Genomic DNA, 21,818 nt, shown 5'->3' on the forward strand with positions numbered 1-21,818 from the left:
ACAAGTGCTTTCAAGCAACAAGGAGCCTCCTCTTTTGAACATTTTTATAGTTCCTGCTAAACTCATTCCATGGGCAATGTAAATAGATTATGCCTTTGTAAGTAGTGTTTTCTCGCCAGTCGTGCAAACCATGTGCAAACAGTGTGCCTAGGTTAGATTTAAAAGTAATTTTATTTTGTAAAACTATGCGCCTTTGAAAAGGTGTTTAGTTTTCAAAAAAAGTTGCCCAAACAAAAAAAGTGAATGTAAAGACCAAATTAATTTCAGTATGGGCAATTATAAGAGATAGTTTTCAACCAATGCCTTTATAAGAAGTACAATCTGTGTTATAAATGTATAAGGAAGTAATGCCCAAACAACAAAATTCTAATATGGAATTGGATTCTTCAATGACACCAAATTAATCAACTAACATTTGTCATTTAAATCAAGGTTACATCAGTGCTGCAGGAGTAAATAAGGCCTGTATCTGAATATTATGAAAGTATAGTACACATAAGAGACTCACTTGACCATGAATATGATTTCTGGTCTAAATTCAGATCATCCTTACCAATGCTGGAGTCAAAGCTTGTGTGTGTTTTGAAGACATCATTAGCAGAGAAGTCAATGGCATCACTGGTGAAGCTGAGATGACAGCTGACAGAGGTTTCTGGCTGCAGCAGAGAAACAGCTTCAGCCTGGGCAGAGGAACAGGTTCCTGCATGGCAGAGCACACCGGCATAAGAAACTTAAACTTTGAACTCCATACACACTTTGTCATTATCTCAAAAACAATTATATCAGTAGCATTTAGTGTTTCTGGGCAATTACAAATAAGAACAGTGACTTTAAGCACAGTTTGAGAGTCAGAGAAAAATATTTATAGCAGTCTCATAGCTGTCTGTCAACCATGAAGCTACAGCCAGTCAGTGAAATTAGCTTAGCACAAAGACTGGAAACACAATGACTGGAAGCAACTAGCTCTGTCCAAAGGTAACTAAATCCTCCTACAACACCTCTAATCTCACTAATTACCACTTCGATCTTGTTTGTTTAATCCATACAAAAAAAGTGTAATGAAAACTTGCTGTTTTGATTGATTACTGTATGAGTGTATGCTGTGTGCCAGGCAAACAGCATACACTCATACAGTAATCAATAGTCCAGCACATAAACCATCCTTAAAAAAGCAAATTGATGATTTCCCAATTTAGTTTCTGTACAGATTACGCAATCAAGATATAACATGTTAATTAGCGAGCTTTAGAGGTGCAGATAGGTGGATTTTTCTACCTTTGGAGAGAGCCAGTCTAGTTGAGTTTTCTCTTTGTTCCTGTCTGTGTGCTAAGCTAACAGGCTGCTGGCTGTAGCTTTATATTTACCAAACAGACGTAAGAGTAGTATCAATCTTTTCATCTAAATGGCAAAAAAGCAATTTAAATGTATTTTCCAAAATAAAATATTTCCCTTAAACTCAGTCAGTTTAATACCAATGAGGTTGGTTCCTTTCCCTCTGGTAGTGAGTAGGACCTTTGTTTCCTTGGCGATCCTGACAGGTGTAGCCTGCGCTATAGCAGCCGTCTTTGTAGTTGCTTCTACTACCACCTACAGAACCATACCGAGAAGGAAAACAGACAGTAAATCCTAAGAAGATTCAGGTGTGAGCATGGGGGGAAAATAAATAAAATCACATTATAATTTACATTTAGAACTAATTGTTCACATCATTCACATCAGACAGGGAAACAAAAGTAATTAAAACACAGCTGAGTGTTTAATATAACCTTATTGCAACCTCTATCAACGTCTCCCCTCACACTGATAAAAAACATCTTCATTCGGTTAATTTCGTTAGAAAGATCAAATACCTTGAATCAAATCTCATCAATTCTTTATCCAATAGGAATCATTCATTAAATAGCAGGTATTCGGCTCACGAGCAAAGAGGAGCATGACTGGAAAGTTTGTTGACATTCACAGAGAAAAACAATTAACCCTTTCCACACTCCATCATGTATGAGAATCTTAACGGTGGTAATGTCATGCATACACATTAGGCTGAAACTATGAGTTCCTAAAGGTGATGATGGGTACACTTTACATCTGTTGTACTTTTAGTCTTGTTAGGATATGTATACTGTATTTTGCTGTAGGATTGATCCAGCATGATGCACTGGTGGAGAAGATCAGAATCTCTGGAGAATAGAAATGTTGAGAGTAGAAATAAAGAAAGCAGCGAGGTGTGCGGTTTGCATAATTAGAACTGTTTCTTGTAGCTCATTTATCACAGTCATGACTAAAAGGGAAACACAGTGTGTCAGTGAAGCATTGCGGTTAATGTACTTACTACCTACAGATACATACCTCTCTGTATGTTTTCAAAACACCAGGTATCTCGTAGTACACAGTAACTGTGCCAGAGTCTCTGGCTACTGCTGCACCACTTTTAGAGTCCACCTGAAGAACACCATTAGCTGAGGAGCTCCAAGTACCATGAACACCTGCAGAGAAGCCAAGATAATGTCCAGTGTTTAAAGAATATGTACACTTTAAAACAAAAACGGTTTATAATATGAAAGGTAAAGAGATTAGGATCTCCTCAAACAAAAATAGTACTACAATTACAACAGACTTAAGATAAATAAGTATTTTATCTTCAAAAGGAAATTCAATAAACTGCAGTGCAAGACAGATGTTTCTAATTCCAAAATAAAAAAAAGTTAACAGCATAAAGTTTGCGAAAGGACAATTAAGCGGAAAATACATGACTAGGCTCATAGGAGTGCCAAATCTCAACTAATGTATTTTCTTCGTTTCTTACTGTTCAAAACAATTATTTTCTGATCAGACAAAGTATGTCTGCTGCTTAAAGAACTCGCCGATGTCTCACCATCCGGGCTGGTTAACTGTGCAGTGAAGCAGACCACATCCCCCACCACCAGTCTGTGGGCTTCATGTGGATGAATGGCGTGCTCGACAGGTAGTGGGACATAGTCCGCCACGCCCACGTTTTCACTGTCCCACACCGCAAGAAGAGTAAAGCCTACATTGATGGTCCTCACTGTCAGAGTGTGGTTACCAGGCCCAATCCCGACTTGCACCAGGTCATCTCTGCAGGACACAACAGAGGTACAGGTTGAATTATGGATTATAGATTATTTATAACTAATCCACCTATACTTTAACACAATTCATTAACGGAAGTCCAATATGGGCCGATATAAAGTTGTTGTAGGCTCAGGAACAAAGCTCATACCTAATCTAAGTGGTGGCTCACTGTAAAACCCTATGACCCGTCATTGATCCCCTTGTGCTCGACCCCTCTAATCCTTTCATCCACGACCCTAATTCATCCCCCCACTCCTTATCTGTTCCTCCAATAAACTATTTTGCAAACATAACTGGCATTGTCTTTGTTACAAGCAAACTCAGTAATCTAGGTAAAGCTGGGTCAATAGTGTTATGCTTACAAAAAAAAAAAAAGCTATTGAAAAACCTTTTGACACGTTTCTATTCTTTAGTTTAGTTTAGTTTTTGTTTTTTGTAGTTCTACTTCCTATTATATTGATCTTTCCCCCCCCCTGAAAAAGAATGTCTCTTTTTGCCTCAATCTCGAAAGCCTCAGTTCTGAACAAATGGGGACAAATTGCCAGCCCCTCAGATAGCTGTAAAATCTAATTAGCTCTTTGGAGACTCAGTTGGATATAATCGTAGATCAGTCCGTTTAGTCCCAAGACTACTGGCCCTTTACAACTCAGATGTTTATACTTTCCCCCTAAAATTGTCTTACAGCATGTGGAGAACAAGGTTATAGACTTAATTTATTGTGCAGACAGATGAGGGAGTCCCTCATCAGGAGGGAAGCAATGCTCCTCCCATTAATTTAGCTCACTCACTCAGGTGGAAACAACTCCATCTGAAATTGGTTTGAAGGAACAGCACAGTAAATCAATGTTGTGAACTCCTACTGTAGCATAGCCTGCCATGACCTCAACTACTCAGGTTGTACTCTATAGTTAATGCCCACAGTTAAAAGACATTCTACATTTAAAAATAAATCAAAATCAAATTTTACATTTTAAGAATGTAGAGAACAATGATGGATAATTGCATTCCAAATTAAACCTTTTTTGTTGAGCTGGTAGAGGGTGAGTATTGTGGGTTGACATAACTTGTCTGGCAGAATTTGAAATACGGGGAGACATTAGGTCACACAAGGCTGTGTGGGGTTGAACGAACGGACCACTCAAAGGGGCCTTGGTACGCTCTCTCTCTCTCTCTATATATATATAGCCTATAAAAGCAGGATAATAGCTTTTTTAACATTGGGACACAAAGCAAACTGCAAAACATATCTTCCTCCCTCCACTGCCTGTCTACTGTAGAAGTCATGTTTTACTCACTAAGTCACACTGTTTATGAACATACAGTATGAATAATGTACGTACATGACAGCACATAGAACCTATTGATTGTGTGTTATCAGACCTGTTTGTGGAAAACATAAGGTGGGAGTTGGAGCTGTGTAGGGCTTCTCCAGAGCTGGCATGAAAGTTGACAGTGAAGGTGAGCACTATGCCCAGAGGGAAGGCTTTAAGGCTCTCTCTGGTGTGCATGTAGAGAACTGGACTGGTACTGAAGCGCACGTAGGACACAGGTACTACCTGAGGAATGAAGGGAAAAACCAGTGTTGCACTTGGTAACTGCAGTGACTGCCATGGGCCAGTAGTGTTAACAAGTGCTAGAATGGATGGTCCGGAGGGACTGGCTAAGACGTGACCTACTCTGCTTCAGATTGGCATCCCTGATATTCTTAGCCTAACTCATCTCACGCCTCATGCCTAAATCTAACCAACCGATCAGAGTTTGGTCATGTCTTTGCCCGTCCCCCTGGATCATCCGTTCTAGAATCAACCATCCCCATACAACTCAGTCTACTGACAATTAGCCTGTAGCAGATGTATCAGTGGAGGCAGCTCATGGTTCTGAATGACAGATGACAATATTTTTTACAAAAATGCTGCATAAAAATCTATGACATCAAAAACTTATTTTTTTATTTTAATTATTTATTTATTAATTAATAGTTTTTTTCCTCGATAGGGCTAACAATATAGGGGGAAACAGTGCTTTCGCATTTACATTTATTGAAATAAGTATTGTGCTATAGATGTGGGGGAAAAAAGCACAGACAATGTGAAAAATAGTTTTTTTCTACATAAAGCCAAACTGGAAAAAATTCCTTGACATACAGTAGATGGGAAATGTCTCATATTGTACACTGACAAGTTTGTTAAACCAGTATTCTACAAAACATGTACCTTTTTTTTAGCTTATTATTTTCTAATCACAAACTCATGTATCATAATGTAGTGTTCAACGCATTTTAATTAAACTGGGTAATTTGGAATTTAAATTATATACTATAAATGTTTTAGCAGGCTGACATACACTTACGCTTATACAACAACTACAAGCAGAATGTCATTTAAATGGATTTAACAGTTAATATCCATTAGATATTGTCTTTAAAACTAAAACTCTGAAACACTTTAAAACTGACCTTCAAAGCAAGGATGAGAGTTTGATTGACACCAAAGGTCTCTTGGGAGGTGATCAGCAGAGAGGAGATGCCCGTAAGAGAGCCAGAGAAGAGGGAGCCCTTATCATCCACTTGAGCAACAACGACCTGGTCAGGGCAATCCAGCATTCGATAAGAGAGTGCGCCTACACCATCCCTATTCGACAAACACAATCATATTTATCCAATCTGTCATTTTGCCTTGAAAGTTGGAGAAATCCACACATTTTCCTATACTCATGCTTTTAGAATCAACAAAAACTACTGCACTCATAACTCACCTGCTAGTTTGCAGTTTGAGAGCTGAGTTCGGAGCCATCAGTAACTCCCCAGCCTCTACTTCTGGCTTAAGCATATGCAGCTTGTCATAGACCTTGACCAAAGCAAAATGTCAAAATCCAATTATTAGAGGGATTTTATCATTCTTTGATGTTTTCGGACAAGTGATATGTCATAGTTTAATGCAGTTTGAAACTGGATACATTCAGCTCTAACTAATCTGCAGTCTATTCCCTTCACAAAGTAAACAACTTCAGATGTTCCAAAGTTCAGCAACTTAAGTGCTTGGTTGCCTTAAATGCCAGCTTTCTCTTTTGTGAAGAAACAGCAGCAGGGACACAGGGCATAATTAGCAAATTAGTCCATACAAAAGAAGTCTTTAAAAAATATCTGCATATAAAGTATTTATAATACTGGTGTTCAGGAGACACAGACACAATGTTAACAGCAGTGCTTTTTTTCCTAGTGTATCCCCATGAAGAGGTAGCCACAGTGCTGTACCTGGATCTGGATCTCATCCGTGAGCTCCAGCAGATTTCCCACTAGCTGCCCAGCCTTGGGGTCAGTAACTCTGAGCACCACCTTCAGCCCTGTCCGCCCTCTCGTTTTTCCAGTCACCCTCATGCCAAAATTGTGCTCTGACTGGATCTCCATGTTAGCCTAAAGGAAGACAGGCACCGTTATGAGAATGGCAAAAATAGCAGCAGCACATCAAATAAAAAAGGCCACAGTGCTGAGGAAGCAGGGACAAGGCAGATGCTGACAAGGAAGCAGAGATGAGGCAGATGCTATTGTTGTTTTTTTAAATCATACTGTATTGCAGGGACAACACATCCTACGTCAATCTGATAAACAGATCAAAGAGAGAACAAGAGCTAAAATAGGAATGGTTGAGTGGCAAAAAATGTGATATCAAATGCAGCAACGAAAAACCTGAGGGCAGCGTACCTCAGTGTGTCTTTGCTGAACATCGAGAATGTCTCGCTTGGTGGTGGACCAGGTGAAGGTGAGGCCAGGTACAGCATTGCCAAAGGAGAAGGGTGTTTGACTATTGGTCAGACCCATCACATATACAGGCATCTAGAAAAGGAGATGAATGAAAGTGTACAGTGAGTACATTGCCCATAGAGAGCTGAATTAATTGTTTCACAGTTAATTGCAGTGCTAAAGTAAGCAGTAATGGTTAGCCATGGGGTCATTTCTGCTGTAATTCTTTTCCAAAATAATCTTACCTGTGCCTTTGTCTTCATTCTTGTGATAGGTGCTCTGATTCGAATGCCCGTCAATTGCACAACCTCAATTTCTACTTGATCCTGTGAACACATGAGAATTAGCTTTTTCTTGTAAAATCTTAGAGATATACTCGCCCGTATCATCAATATATATACACACATCAATATACATTTACCTGAGACACAACAACTAGTTTCCCAGTCTCAGCATCAACAGCTTGGACCAGTCCAGTCACAGTGACATTACCAATGGTAACACCTCTGACGTGGCCCATGCCATTAACAGAAGCTATTTCCTCCTTGGAAATAGAGAAAAGGATATTGGACTGAGGCTGAGGGCCCCCCTCAGATGTGATCTATAAATGACAGCAGAAATGAAAAAGGAAGGGAGATTTTGAAAGCGAGAAACAGGAAAAAGATTAGCATCACTCTTACATGAGTGATCTTGACAACACTTGACAGTGTAGTCAATAGCTTTCATCAATGCAAGATGTGATCATAATTTGCTAAAAGACATTATCCTTTGTGTATTCAAGTACTCAAGATTAGAAAAATGGATATCCAACACAAATAATACGTAACGCATGTGCATTACTAAGTTTAATGTTTAGCAATTAGGGGGCCTTTTGGATTGATGGTAAATGCTTTCTAATTCAAGCATGAGTAAAGGAAAAAGAAAGGCGAGCTGGATGTTTAGACCAAGAGCAATTAGGCTAACGTCATCTTCCAGAAGAGTCCTGGCAGAGGGCTCTTTTGGAAGATAAACTGAGGACCAGATGAACTCTTCTGGCAACACAAACTGAGACCAGCTGTTCTCAGACAAAACTTAAGCTAATATAGACATACCTGCATCATTGCTCCAATTAACAGAGTCATTTTCCTTGGGATGAGTTTGAACGGTGGAAATACCTACAAGTGAAAAAAATTTAATTAAAGTGCGCAACACATATGCAAGAAAGTGTAAGTAAAAATTTAAACTGGCATTTTAGAAATTCAAACAAAATGATACCTCAATTTGCTGAGGTGCAGATGAAATCTTTTTCCCGTGTTTATCCACAACAACACCTGAGAGAGTGGTCTGACCAATAGAAGCACCTTTCACCACAAAAACAGCGGTATCTGTTTCTGTGGACTCAGCTAATCGTCTGCAAAAAAAAGATATTTAGAAATTTACATGAAGCCAGGCTGGTTCCTACATCCTCAACGACAAGTTTGGACAAATACTTAAGACTTACTTAAGAGAGACGATCGCAGAAGCTGCTTTGAGTTTAAGATTCATGAAATGAAAATAGCTGGCTGGGAAGGGCCTCTTATTATCATCCAAGACTCTGACATAAGCTCTCACAGATTGGCCAATCTCCACCTGTAATACAGATTAATGACATCAATCATTTGGGAAATTGTCATTTTGGTTCACAGACGGGGCCAACCTAACGGCGCCAATTCAAGACATGCTGATTTTCCTGAAAATCAAGACAACGGCCTTTTTTTGTGTGCTTTTAAGTCATTGAGGCATTTCAGGAACGTGTGGTACTTATAATTGTGATCATCTAATCAAGCTGTGTCTGGGCCTTCCAAAAAGAGGAATTATTGTGGTGGGAAACGCACCTTGTCAACCACTCTCACATAAACCTCCAGGATGTCAGAAATTCGTACAGTGGCCATGGCAGGGGCTGGAAATGCCAGACAAAGGTCATGAACCATCACCTTCACCTCCCCTGGGTAGACTGGAGAGACCTAGGCAAACACAGCAAATCAATCAAGTGAGAGCCAGAGTTATCTGCATTCAGTTGATCATTGTTGCAGTGTACTTTAATCCACAACCCAGATTGGATTATGGCTTAAAGTACACCAGTAGGGAACTTCTGGAAATCCACAGTATGTTGTTCAATATCACACTTGTGTATTGCCCTGAACTAATCCCATCACAGTCCATTCTTACCTGAGCTGTTCCTTGGGCCTCCTGGAATTCCACGTTCGCTACCCCTTTAACACTGGTATTGACAAAAAAGTACCCTGATCCTTCTCGCAGGGCCAAATTTGCCTGCAAAACAAAATACATTTACAGCCTCATGACAGAGCTAAAAATCACTTTAAAGCTAAAATTATTACATGTTGTGGGGCGATTCACAAGATTGTCTCAGTTCACTGTAATTCTTTTTCTGGCTCTCAGCTGGCATGAGACATCAAAGGGGACCACTGACCACACTCACTCTTTAAAATCCTCTTACACAGGTCAATAGCTTTTATTTAACCCCCACACCTGCCGAACACTGCTCCTATATCACACAGGATTAGGAGAAGAAGGCCCACTGAGGGATATATGATTCCAGTGTGCCTAGAGCAATCATTATTAACGTTTGAATTCATTCAGTTGTTACCAGCGTGATGAAGTTCATTTCCATGTTTTGTTCTGCTTGATTAAAAGAGTAAATTATATCCTTTATTATGAAATATCTAACACAATTTTGCTTTTAGCAAAACAAACCAAGTCTGTTGGTTTGTTTACCCTTGCAGGGGTAATGCGTAATGTATAAATCAGTCCCTTACCCGAACATCAGGGTGATTGTATATGGTAACTGTGTCAGGAGAAACTTTCACATCTTCGACCAATAGAAGCTCCAGGGTGGCTGAGACAGGGGTCATGGGGTCATACTGTCCGAAGTAGAAGACAGGTTGGAAAACACTTAGTATTTTAGTTACAAATGTAAATATTATACCAGCATACAATATACTGGTAATGCCAAGAAGTAAGTTGAAGTTGGGACAGAACAAAAGAAAAATAGCTTCATTATCAACTGCAGGTGCAAGTTTATTGGAACACGGCATCAATTTAAAGAGTCTAGCCCTGCACACTGACTCCAAACAACACAAAACATTTCCATCACAGTCAGTCTTTATTTAGGCAAAAGAACCTCCCCTGACATTGATCTGACTGTGAGCAAAATGTTAGCAGATCCACAGGACAACATTATACGGTTATTTTGAATAATGTTTAGCTGCTTCTGCTTTTTAGAGGAAGTGAAACACTTTGGTTAAGTCACTTACTGGACTGGGAACTTTGGCTGCAGTGAGATGTAAAACCTGGTAACCCAGAGCTGTCACTGTGATGGCAGCAATGCCTGTTTGATGATGGACAAGAACTGTCTGCCGTCCTGCCATAGATAACGACAACAACAGAAACAAAACAGTAATTTTACAACAATCCAAACTATTTGTCATCACTAATCTATAAAAACAGACAGCTAAAACACAACAAAAAATGTACTCCCAGCAGTGGGTGAATGGATAATTCCCTGTCTGCCGTCACTGTCTTAGAATTAAATTGTGCCAGAGCTTTCTCTCCTGCCTTTCCCTCATTATTTTCCAAAATGTCTAAACAAAAGAGTTAAGCCCACAACCCACTCTCTTTAAAATACAACAAAACAAAAAAACTAGAAAGGTTTAAGGCAAGACAATACTATACCGTGAAGTTTCATCTGTTTGTTGCCATCCTGGAACAGCTGTAGCTCCATGGGCATAGTGGGTTCAATACTGGCCAGTGACACCATGGTAGATTCCCACAATATGCTCAGAGAGCTGAAGTTGTCAAACTTCCTTCCTTGTTGATCAAAAGCAGCCAAATCCAAAATGGGATTGTGGTAATTGGAAACAGGTACCTGCAAAGATGATCAATTCATTTTCCAAACATTACGCTTCTATTATGAAACATTCTAATCCTTATCATCACTGAGCCTAAGATATTTTCTAATAATTTTACAGGAGCAACAATGTTTCACAAATTTTGTGTTAAAGTCCTTTTGTGACAGAGAGACAGACAGACAGCTGTCGCTTTCTTCAAATGACACGTCAACAAAACTAAATATCTTCATTTTTCAGTAATTTCAGAGTGAACAGCCACGGGCAAAGGTAAGTAATCAATGCAAAACAAATACTTATAATAATATGAAATGGTAAATGTAGGCAACTAAACACAGCAAGGTGAAGCGTGTTGACCCTCTAAAAGGGCCACATACATACCACTTGTTTGTTCTGCTGCAGAAGCGGGCAGGTCAGGTCCAGCTGTGGGCTGGTATACACTGGGACCAGGGTGAGGCGAGACGGAGGGGCACATACAAACTTGACCACTGCCGGCTCCACAGCAGGATAAGGATTGGTCACACTGGCCTTGTTACCCACCATCACCTCCAGCACCTGAAGAATAACACAATGACAACTGAAGCTAATGACAAAATACTCTACCTACTTGTACAACTACTTAGAGTCAGCACAGTTATACAGCAAGGACACTCCCGTATACAGAGGAGTTATATGAATAACTATAAATAGATATAGATTATAAAGCTTAGATTTTAAGATGTTGTATTTATTCTCAAAGATTATGAAATCTAACCATAAAATTCTTTGGTTGGCGGCATGAATAGAAAATAGAAACATATGTACAAACAGGATAACTTTTGGAGTTCCCACCTGCTCTCCCAGGGCCCTGCAGGTTGCTCTGACCCAGTGCTGGTTATAGTTGTGAGATGAGGGACTGGTCAGCGTTAGGCGAACACTGGCCTCATCCTCAGCGCTCAAGTTGCAGAAGAACTTAGAGGGCTCTAAAACCCAAGGTCGTGGCCCGCCCTCAAACAACATGTCTTTTGACGAGCCCAGAGTCACCACGGCCACAGATACAGGGTCAATCGCCTGCCAAACAAAAGTATTTTATTATGAAATGTTACAGCAGCACACTTTCAGAAAGAAAAGCTTTTACAAATGTCAACAGATTTGGGGGACCAAAATCTAGAAAATGCAGAAAGTAGGTGTGCAAAATGTCATGAAGGGAGATTTTAAAAAATCCAAGAAAAATATATCTCAATATTTGAAATGAAAGCAGGTATTTAGGTATATCAGCATTTAGGCATAAACATTAGTGTTAAGAGAAACTAAGAGGGCAAAATGTGCAACTTAAATTATTTTTCAGCAAAGAAAGAAAATTGGGTCATCCATTAGCTGCCAGGACAATACTACTCAACTTCATGATAAAAAAAAATACAATACCTCAAAAGGGGTGCATCAAGCTTACTGTTACTGTTATGATAACTTAAATGTAATATGTCAGAAAACCACAGCTGATTCCACGCTGTGGATCAGGATTGACAAAATTCTTCTTGACAGGAGATTTTGTCACTCATCATAATACATATCATACTATTAAATTAAAGAACTCTACCACAAAAGTTGAATTCATTTTCATTCCTGTGCAGTACTTGAGCCCAAGCTTAGAAAACAAATCAGTGTATTAGATTTAAAATGCATAGTGAAAATGAGGAAAGAGGAGAACAAAGAACACTTTCTGATCATCGCATTTCTAAGTTGATTGTAAGGACAGAGTATGTGTATGAATGTGTTCATGTGTGTGCATGAGTGGATTTGTTATGTTCAAAGACAAAAGCTAATTGGTGTTATTAGGAGAGTTAAATGAATAATAGCACTCACAACAAAGACTTCAGGTAAAATTAAAGATGATGATTGCACCATGCAGATGCCTAGTCAGCTACAAAAAGAAAACGTGCTATTGTGTTAATATTATTACTATTAACTAAAAAAACTTCACACAATGAAAATAATTTTGAAGGCCATGAGAAACATACATTAAAAGGGCAAAATGATACGTCTCAAAGTTCATGACGAGCAAGGCCGAGGAAGGACAAAACATTTGGACTCACTCTAAGAGGAAGATAGGCAGCGATGGTGATCTTGGCACTGAGGTGAACGTTGCCGTGGGTGTAGCTCACAGTTAGTATGGTGTACCCAGTGGCCAGGGCCTTGGCTCTCACCCCACTGCAGTGCTCCTGGCCTGGAACCAGCCTCCCTGGATCAGGACCAGGAGGGTAGGAGGAAGCCAAAGAGTAAGATAGAATGCAATTTCACAAAGTACAAATAACCACAATTCTTCACCCAGGTGCTCATTTATCTTCCTATCTTAAACCACACAGGAGTACAGAGAGGTTTTATTGTTTGTGCAAGCCCAATTTTCTGATTAATAATACAAGATTTCATAATGAAAAAAGTGTTAATCTTGCTAAGAGAGGAATTTTGAAACAAGATAAATGTTGCAATTTGAAAGCCATCAAAAATTCACAACGCTTTAGAAAGAGTAACCACAACATGACACGGTCAGATCACCGAGACTCACCGTCTAGTAGTTGGAAGACGCCATGGTTCTCCTGCTCAACCTGTAGGTCAAAGTGGGAGCAGTCACTCAGCATGACCCGCTGTTTCTCCGCCTCCTCCAGGAGGCCAAAAATCCTGAGGGGCAGATCGAGAACCAGGCCCACCCTGGCCTCTACTGGGCAAGGAGCAAAGTCCATGGCCACAGGCTCAACAACATACACCTTAGGAAAAACAGGATCAAAAAAGTATAAAAGCGCGTTAGATTGAGGGCTGAGAATGATAGTAAAAAGGGGAGACTGAAACTATAAGACTGCAATGTACTTTTATGGCTGCACAATTAGGTTAGACAATTACACAATTTCATGTTTATTAATGATGATGCGCTTCAGAAATAATTTACTATCTGTTTTGTTTTCAATTACTTCAATGACTTCCTCGAGCACATTAAATACTTCCATTAGATATGATAAATTACAGCATTTAATAAAAATGTAAGCCGGAAGAAGCAGAGGAATATATATATATATATATATATATATATATATATATATATAAAAAGATATTTGGGCGACAAGACCAAAGCGGAAGAGTTGTTTCCCTAATTTTAACATTGAAATTGTTCCAAAAAGTGAATAAAAGTACTTTGCTTTGACATACATGTAAAACCCAATGAAACCAATTGTGAGTAAGTACATTTTGTGCAAAATCTGCATCAAAAGTTAAGCTTAATCTGAAGAAATTAAGCAATAGCAACTTTAGGAACAAAAATGATGAACACTTTTCCAGTGTCCATACCTCCCACGGTGCTCTTTGGTGGTGGGGACACAACACCTTTTTAGAAAACACTAAAAAATGTAGTTCAAATCTTAAACTTAATCAAAGTGACACTAAAATCTGAAAATAAGACGATCATTATACAACTATAAAACCGATAAATCAGTTATCAAAGTAATCAGAATTATCATTTTAGCCGTAACTGCACAAATTCCTGTTTAACAGGTGTGTTGTTTGCCATGTGACGGTTTTCCAGGTTAACTTACCTTCATCTGGCCAAAGTGTAGTGGGTTGCGTAGATCATGAGCATAAATTACACTGACGCCAATGTCACTGACTGTTGTCATCACTCCTTTCACAGTCACTGTGGCCACAGCTGTGTTGGAGGATGACCAACTGAAATTTCCGCTACCCCCTGTCGCCTGTCAAAAGCACCAGACAAAAGGAGTTATTACACGTACCATAATGACATCTCTCAGTGGTAAAATGACCAAAGAAACATTCATTTTGAGTTCATAACAAAGTATGAATAGGAATAATTCTTCTGTCCAACAACGAATATAAGAAATAAATACAGTAAAGATAAAAGCCATTGAGCACCAAGTATTTCATTCTGATACGGAATAATTACCTTTATTGTGTACTGATAAGCTCCAACCTTGGGCTGCCATGGAAATGTCAGAATACTGGGACTAAGAACTATAGGGTTATAGATTTCTACATCCTGTTCATTGTGGACTGGGTTGGCGAGTGCATGGACCCTTCCATTCTGAAACAGAACAGAGGCCAGGGGAAATGATCAACTTAAGTCTAAGAAAGGGGCAGAAGGTGAATGCAGTGATGATGCTCCTGCTGAAATACAGACTGAAAAGGGTCAAAGTTGCAATTAAACTCACTTCATCTACAACAGCTTTCAGGGTAGCATCAATGAGAGTTAGGCCTTCCTTGAGTGCTTTGACACGATGATATGATCCATTCAGAGAAGACTCCAGGAGTTCAAAGTACTCCAGGGGGAAACCAGTGCCAATACGGACATTCTGTAAAATTAAAATCAACCACATGAAGATTTTGAAACTACAGTAGGCTGGTTTTGAACTTTTACAGACTTAGAGGTTATTTATTATTGTGTGTCAAGACAATCCTTCAATAGGTGACAGTTTTATCATCCCTGATTTAAAATAATGGCTAATGAAACTCATAGGCTAGCGAAGAATGGCTTAAAGTGCACTTATTCTCTATCTAATGTCTCTCAGGTGAGTTTAAGGCTGCATCTGATTAAAAGACCAAACTCAAAAGACTTTTTTGTTTTCCTTTAAACAGGTACTAGGAAAGTCAATATTCAAAGTATTGGAACACAGGTCCATTATCTGAGTAATGCCACTAATAATAATAAGCAAGAAAAACTGTTTAGCTCATATAACTACTACTACTCATTTACTAATGATGAAATGTGAAATATTGGACTTTATCGACAGCATAAAACAATACAGGAGTGTGTCCAGAATTTGTTTTATTTTGGGAGAATACCGACGTTTACACTACTGTCATCGTCTCTAGCAATAGCAACAATTAACATGTAATTTTTCTGAAGCATACTCACATCGGAGAGGTAAATTTTGTTGCTGGATTTATCAAAGACTTCGATGAGGATATCGTATACTCTGCCTGTTTCGAGAACCCAGCTGTCTCCTGGATGAATTTTAAAACCTAAACAAATTACAGAGAAAACAGAGGTTAGCTACATATTTAAAAATAATTTGACTATTGACTTATGTTTTTAATGGTAACAAGAAACAGACCTAGGTAGCCTGGTTCAACCACATACAGTGTGCTGTTGGGTAGGCGAGATACTCCTTGCATTCGAAGGCCTAAGTAGATGCTACTAAGGAAAGCAAACCCAGGCAGCAACAAAGACAGCTCTAAACTTGATCTTTGCCAAATGCAAACTACTACTCCTAGTAGTACCACTACTCCACAAGCCTGGTCCTACCAGACTCTCATACATTTCATTTGTAAGTACTGAAGCAAAATGAAAATTGAGCAGAAGTTCGTAGGAGGGCGGAGCCAAGCTACTACTCCACTGTTCCCAGATAAAAACAAAGATTTGTTGTAAAAACACATTCATTGCTGTAGTTAACCCACACTTTATTACACACTATATTAACAACTGAAGATGTCAAGGCAAAGTACATGAAATTGTGCCATTATAATAACTGCTACTGAGTGCAAATACAACTTGTCAGAAGGATACTCTTATGATCCAGCACCACGTTGATGTATCCAAGTTGAGTTGCTGTAACTCTGGAAGTGCTTTGATCCAGACTGGCCACAGCAACATTTGGGTTTCCATTAGTGCCAATCACACTGTTCTGAAGGTGTAGTTGATACTGATCACAAGGCATAGAGAGCTCTGGACAAACACAACACAAACGAGCTTAACAGGTGAATATTTCTTTGCTGTGCAAAACTGAACCAACAGCAGCTCTATTCATCTGGTCACAGTAAGGGACTTAATTGACTCAATCGCAACGTAATTCATATTTTAGGAATTAAAGTGATGCTTGAACATTATAAGGTGTGAGTTTGCTAAATATAGCCACAGAAACAGTAGAGTAGTTATAGTAAAAGAAAATATATTTTTACTCTTCAGTGAACATGAGTCAGACCTGTGATGGAGCCCTGTCTTATCTTCAAGACTTTGTATTGGATGGAAGTTCCCGCCAGCAAGTAAACGTCATGTGCAGGACTCAGCAGAATGTTCTCTAAAATCAGCAGTCTTACCTCTGCAGCACCCACATCCTGTTTAACAGATACCATGGTTACAAAACAACACAGCTTCCCGCCTTAACAAACCAGAAATTGAACTTAAATGTCACTACTGCTGTGGCATCATTACTAACGTGCAACCTTTTCTATTTTTAGTTGGAATCTCAAGAGATAAACCATCTCACAGAGGGCACGACCTAACTAGAACATATTCTTCTTCTTCTTCTTCTTCTAAGGCCGTTTATTGTAAGAATACAGTGGATTATTTCAACTTTGTGCTGGTGTTAACATCCAAGAATTCTATCTTGTGTACATCTTAACAGCTTACCTTATACAACGACTCTTGTATTTTGGCCTTTAGTTTAGCATGTCCTGTTTTCAGTCCTGAAACCAAAATAATATCACCCTGTTTCCCAACTCGTTCCATTTCAGATATGTATCCAGGGGGTGTGTAGGTGGATTCTGAGAATTTTAGTACCCTTGAGAAGAGAAAAGAGCTTGATTAAAAAAATACATCTAACTCTCAACTCAGCATGGTTGGTAATTTTGTCTACTTTTGGTTTGCAATCAGATTTTCTAAAAAGTAAAAACTGCTCTGTGACGTATGAGTGCAGTTCTAACACAGGGAAGCCTACCGTAATGAATTGTAAGAGTCAGAGAATCCATTCACATCTACATCTTTCACTAAGGTCCAGTCAAAAACTAGACCTGCAAGGGTGCTGAAGGTGTTTCCTGCAAACAGAAAAAAAGACAAGAGTCGGACTTGCTATTTCTTTTAGTCATAAACTGCAAGGAGGAGCAGAGGATATTTGCATAGACCGTTCAACTTGTGTTGTAGGGCTGAGGTCACTATACTTGAACGTATAAATAAATTAGAGATGTTCCAAGTATCGGTACTGCCTCTGATACAGCCTAAAACGCTGGTATTGAATTGGAAGTACTGGCGTTTATGCACCGATCCGATACCATGTAATTAAGAAACAGAATGAAAATCTACATTGAAGTAGTTTATTTATGTTCTTTTTTGGTTATAACTAACTGTCAAACTGGATTGAAAAAGAAAGTTCTGTGGCGTTCATTGTTTGTGTAAGTTCATGTTTCACAAAGAGATTAAACTGAACCATACTAACCACAAAGATAGAAATCATATCACATCCATACAGGGATAGTAGTATACCGTTGTTAAAACATAAACTAAATGACACACACATTGGATCAGTACTCTGTATCGACCGAGACGCAAGTACAGGTATCAGAATCGGTATAGGGAAGCAAAAAATGGCATCAGACCATCTCTAAAATATATGCTGAGCACAATTGCCTGAAAGCTCAGGGCACTCAAATTAGCTAAAACAAAACCAATGGGCATTTCATTACTGGACACTAGCGGCCCATTTACAATCTACTCTATCTGGGGAATCTAAAATTCACTTTTAGGCCAGAGCAAAACAAAACAAAACACCAGGCCTTGGAGACATTATCAGAAAGAATCAGGCTGTAGCTACAGCTCATTAAACTAAGTATGTCTGCCTTGAATGGAGCCAGTCAAACAGAACACAGGCACCTCACAGTAGTAGCCAGAGGGAATAAAAATGGCTGGCCATTTAGAAGTCTTTAGAGCAGCAAATAAGCAAAAGAGCATGGACTTGTTACAACAGAACTATTTATATTGTGAGCAATATTACACATATTGGTGTTAATTATTCTTAATAATCTTAAGGTGATATGTATTTATCATTAACGCCAGCAGCCTATAAAGTGAATCACATTGTTCTGTAATGAGTCAGTATATGTCACCTTCAGAGTCCAGTGCTTGAATTTTGAGTGCCAGTGGTGAGTCCTCAAGATGTAGCTCTCTGGTGGTCGACACTATCTGGATCTCGCTGACAATGTCGACAATGGCGTCACAACGCAGTACCTGTCCTGTAACTGCAAAGTAATGAGGGGACAAAACATCATATACACAGTACTGAACATTACTATAATAAATCACTTTCACCAAACCAAGGAAAGCTCAGAAATAAATGGCTTGGTGTTTTAAAGAAACAGTCATTTCAAAATGCAGAACAGTGATTCTTGTTGAGGTACAAAGCATATAGATTAATCTCCTAACTAAAACACATCCTTTATCATGTGTATGGAAATAGCAATGGAGAGTGATAAAACATTCTCTGCTTCAAGCACAATGCTTCATAGTTGTAAATCAAGTCAAATGTTGTGGCTTTTCTGGTCTAGTACGTTGGCTGTTGAGCATGAGCAATAGATGATATGGGATTATGTTTTGGTTAACCTGAAACAGGTAGAGCAAGATAGGCCACACTTAAAGTCAGCGATTGTGGTCTGAACAGATTACTTTATTTATTTATGAAAAGTCTAACATTTCCTGAATCCAAAGCAAATGTTCACATCTGCCAGTCATCCATTACTGGCCAACAGTGCCACAGGCAACAGATGACATACAGCATTACACAACAGAAAAAAAGGAAGAATGAAAAAAGTATTGTGCAACAGAAGGACCCTTACACTCTGAAGGGAATAGAGCACTGTATCATATCCCACCTTATACTATTATACTCATGTTATAGTCTACAAACTGTTCCGTTATGTACTAGCTTTTAGAAATCCTTAATTATTTTCTTAGTTACACTTCAAGTTAGTATCCCGCTATAATCTATGTAAAACCAGAAAGATGATGAATAAATAAGAACACAAAACAGAATCAGCTTATTTGATGCTGCTGAGCAGGCTTCCTCATTGTGTAACGGCAGAATAATATGAAGGGTTTGTATTATATGGTTTATGTATTCTGAGACTGAATTATTCATGTTCTGGAACATTAAAAATGTGACTATAAAACAGTCCAGTGAATGTTCTAATGCTCTGCTTTTGCACCATGTAGATCCCGGTGCAAAATGTGCACCGTGTATATGTATATATATAACAGCCTCTCAAAGTAACCACCATATGGACAGCATCTGCATTGCAGTTCATTCTCAGCAAAAGAAGAACACAAAAACCAGAATGTGACAATAATTTCCTGGGACATGATTATTTCAGGATGTAACGTCTCTCAGTTGAAGAAAAAAAAAGTATCTATAATATTCCAGCTGTGCGTATTTTTCCACTTAGGAACGTTGCATTTTAATGTCTGAGTACATTTCTGCACATCTCTGTGCAAGAATGTGATCAGTCAGCGAAACACACTATAATATGGTAGTGCATTTGCCAAAACCAGAGAGAAGACAACTAAGGTGCCCGGATAGCTCAGTTGGTAGAACAAAGTACCGGATGACTAAAATTCCCTTTGGGATGACTAAAGTCTGTCTGTCTGTCTGTCTGTCTGTCTATCTATCTATCCATCTAATGAGCGTCCAAATATAGAGGTTTACGCCCCCCCGCAGCGGGCCCAGATTCAACTCCAACCTGTTGCCCTTTCCTGCATGCCATTCCCCCTCTCTCTCCCCTTTCATTTCTGCAGCCGTCCTGTCAATAAAGGCCCAAACAAGCCCAAAAATAATCTTAAAAAAAAGAAAAAAAGAAAAAGCAAACCTGAAACATCTATGCACGAATTAATTTCCTAACTCACACATATGAACATGTTATGAATAAGCTTGTGTTTATTAATTGTTGATTAATATAGTTCTACTGTATTTACCAACATCTTCAGCCAGAATGATGCTGGTCAGTCTGGAGGGCTGGGTGGAGAGAGCCTGGAGAACAGCTCTCCGGGAGCAGCCACTGCCACTCTCCTCATTCACAGCCTGGATGCTTGCTACCTCTGGTCTGGTGGAAGACCTGGAACAACAAGTCATGTAGCTACATAAGTGAAGTAACTATATAGTTCTTCATTTGTCACAACACAACATTGTATGTTGACCATCATAGAAAGATTTAAGGTGGAATAACATTTTAATACTTGGGGTAGAGTTGCAGCTTTACTGTAAACTTGAATTGAGTAGAAGGTGAACACAAGTAAAGCCCTCTACATTCATCCAATATAAAGCCCAATGTGAAGTTGTTATTGATTGTGTCAGAGATATGTGCATCCATGGTTAATTTTCTATGGATTAAAAGTTGAACAAAGTTAAAAAATATGTAACGTTAGCTGTTTTAGGGCCCACACACATTGCCATAACAGACTACAGTATACTTGGCCATGTGGCCTCCGATGCCCCATGTAATAAGACACCCATTCACAGAGCATATGCCCTTCAGTTCAATGAGGCACACTTCAATTTGTCTTACTCACCATCTGTAGCAACCTTCAGTAGTTTCCAATGTGAAGTTAATTCGTGTACTTCTAGCAAGCGGTAGCAACACTTTGGGAATATTTAGTTTCGAGGAACCGTTAACTTGAATGACAATTATAAATAACGGCAATGCCAACACTGATAATTTTAACGAAGTCATTTCCGTTTCATGAGAGAGCGGACATTTATTGTCAGCGAACCTAACGGTCGAATTAATGAACGCTAAGGTTCTGTACTAGTTAAACTTCCTCCGTCCCATTAAGTTACCTAACTAAGGTTATTTGTGCAGTAGTTTTGAAGTCGTGGCTCTGAGAAAGACGTTGAGGTGAATTAACATCAAGCTATTTCAAACACGCCGTCTTCCTGCTCCGTTTGTGTCACTTTCGTTAACGTTAGTTAACAGACATTGTGCACATGGTAACAGTTGATGTCCCATAACGGTCCTCTATTTCAAGTCCTTCGCTTAGTTTATCCTCGGAGTTGCTTCAAAGCTCACAGAGACTATTCATTTGAAACCCCCTGTTTTACCTATATCAATGTAAACATTTAGCTAGCCAACAATAGCTTAAAATACGTAGCTAGCTATGGTTCATACAAATACCCGCCATTAGCAATATGCCGGGAGTAGGTAAACGTCATAGACCACGGTAGTAATGACGCTCTTCCTTAAAGGTACAGTTTGAATTAGATTTAATTTAATGGCTATGAATTGAATTGAATACAAATGTGTCCAATCTATCTAAAGCTTAATATGCAGTTTTCATGATCTGTGTCAGAAAGATGTGTATCCATCTC

The 21,818-nt window shown here is 39.0% G+C and overlaps 1 protein-coding gene and 1 long non-coding RNA gene across 2 annotated transcripts in view; one reads left to right on the forward strand and one right to left on the reverse strand.

Moving 5' to 3' along the window:
• LOC117948132 overlaps positions 1 to 1,290 on the forward strand; it is a 19,962-nt gene extending 18,672 nt beyond the window's left edge. The window contains exon 3 of the long non-coding RNA XR_004657387.1: positions 1,197 to 1,290. This is a non-coding gene — a long non-coding RNA (uncharacterized LOC117948132). The remainder of the gene's footprint in view (positions 1 to 1,196) is intronic.
• The window catches only part of nup210 (nucleoporin 210), a 25,742-nt gene extending 4,088 nt beyond the window's left edge, over positions 1 to 21,654 (reverse strand). Inside the window, exons 1-35 of the mRNA XM_034877611.1 lie at positions 21,023 to 21,654; positions 20,429 to 20,568; positions 18,571 to 18,702; positions 17,409 to 17,505; positions 17,102 to 17,252; positions 16,674 to 16,806; positions 16,259 to 16,417; positions 15,807 to 15,875; positions 15,608 to 15,714; positions 14,904 to 15,044; positions 14,639 to 14,776; positions 14,274 to 14,429; positions 13,256 to 13,454; positions 12,786 to 12,931; positions 11,545 to 11,763; positions 11,095 to 11,268; positions 10,541 to 10,733; positions 10,123 to 10,229; positions 9,625 to 9,729; positions 9,017 to 9,118; positions 8,683 to 8,811; positions 8,310 to 8,437; positions 8,084 to 8,219; positions 7,921 to 7,983; positions 7,251 to 7,430; positions 7,075 to 7,155; positions 6,791 to 6,922; positions 6,344 to 6,502; positions 5,845 to 5,936; positions 5,546 to 5,720; positions 4,471 to 4,646; positions 2,873 to 3,093; positions 2,347 to 2,483; positions 1,473 to 1,587; positions 554 to 700 (exon numbers count right to left, since the gene is read on the reverse strand). Coding sequence (XP_034733502.1) covers positions 554 to 700; positions 1,473 to 1,587; positions 2,347 to 2,483; positions 2,873 to 3,093; positions 4,471 to 4,646; positions 5,546 to 5,720; positions 5,845 to 5,936; positions 6,344 to 6,502; positions 6,791 to 6,922; positions 7,075 to 7,155; positions 7,251 to 7,430; positions 7,921 to 7,983; positions 8,084 to 8,219; positions 8,310 to 8,437; positions 8,683 to 8,811; positions 9,017 to 9,118; positions 9,625 to 9,729; positions 10,123 to 10,229; positions 10,541 to 10,733; positions 11,095 to 11,268; positions 11,545 to 11,763; positions 12,786 to 12,931; positions 13,256 to 13,454; positions 14,274 to 14,429; positions 14,639 to 14,776; positions 14,904 to 15,044; positions 15,608 to 15,714; positions 15,807 to 15,875; positions 16,259 to 16,417; positions 16,674 to 16,806; positions 17,102 to 17,252; positions 17,409 to 17,505; positions 18,571 to 18,702; positions 20,429 to 20,568; positions 21,023 to 21,183 — 4,900 coding nt within the window. The 5' untranslated portion in view covers positions 21,184 to 21,654. The remainder of the gene's footprint in view (positions 1 to 553; positions 701 to 1,472; positions 1,588 to 2,346; positions 2,484 to 2,872; positions 3,094 to 4,470; positions 4,647 to 5,545; positions 5,721 to 5,844; positions 5,937 to 6,343; positions 6,503 to 6,790; positions 6,923 to 7,074; positions 7,156 to 7,250; positions 7,431 to 7,920; positions 7,984 to 8,083; positions 8,220 to 8,309; positions 8,438 to 8,682; positions 8,812 to 9,016; positions 9,119 to 9,624; positions 9,730 to 10,122; positions 10,230 to 10,540; positions 10,734 to 11,094; positions 11,269 to 11,544; positions 11,764 to 12,785; positions 12,932 to 13,255; positions 13,455 to 14,273; positions 14,430 to 14,638; positions 14,777 to 14,903; positions 15,045 to 15,607; positions 15,715 to 15,806; positions 15,876 to 16,258; positions 16,418 to 16,673; positions 16,807 to 17,101; positions 17,253 to 17,408; positions 17,506 to 18,570; positions 18,703 to 20,428; positions 20,569 to 21,022) is intronic.
• Positions 21,655 to 21,818: the final 164 nt, after the last annotated feature.

This window comes from Etheostoma cragini, chromosome 7 (assembly GCF_013103735.1).
Source record: "Etheostoma cragini isolate CJK2018 chromosome 7, CSU_Ecrag_1.0, whole genome shotgun sequence".
Taxonomy (NCBI): Eukaryota; Metazoa; Chordata; class Actinopteri; order Perciformes; family Percidae; genus Etheostoma; species Etheostoma cragini.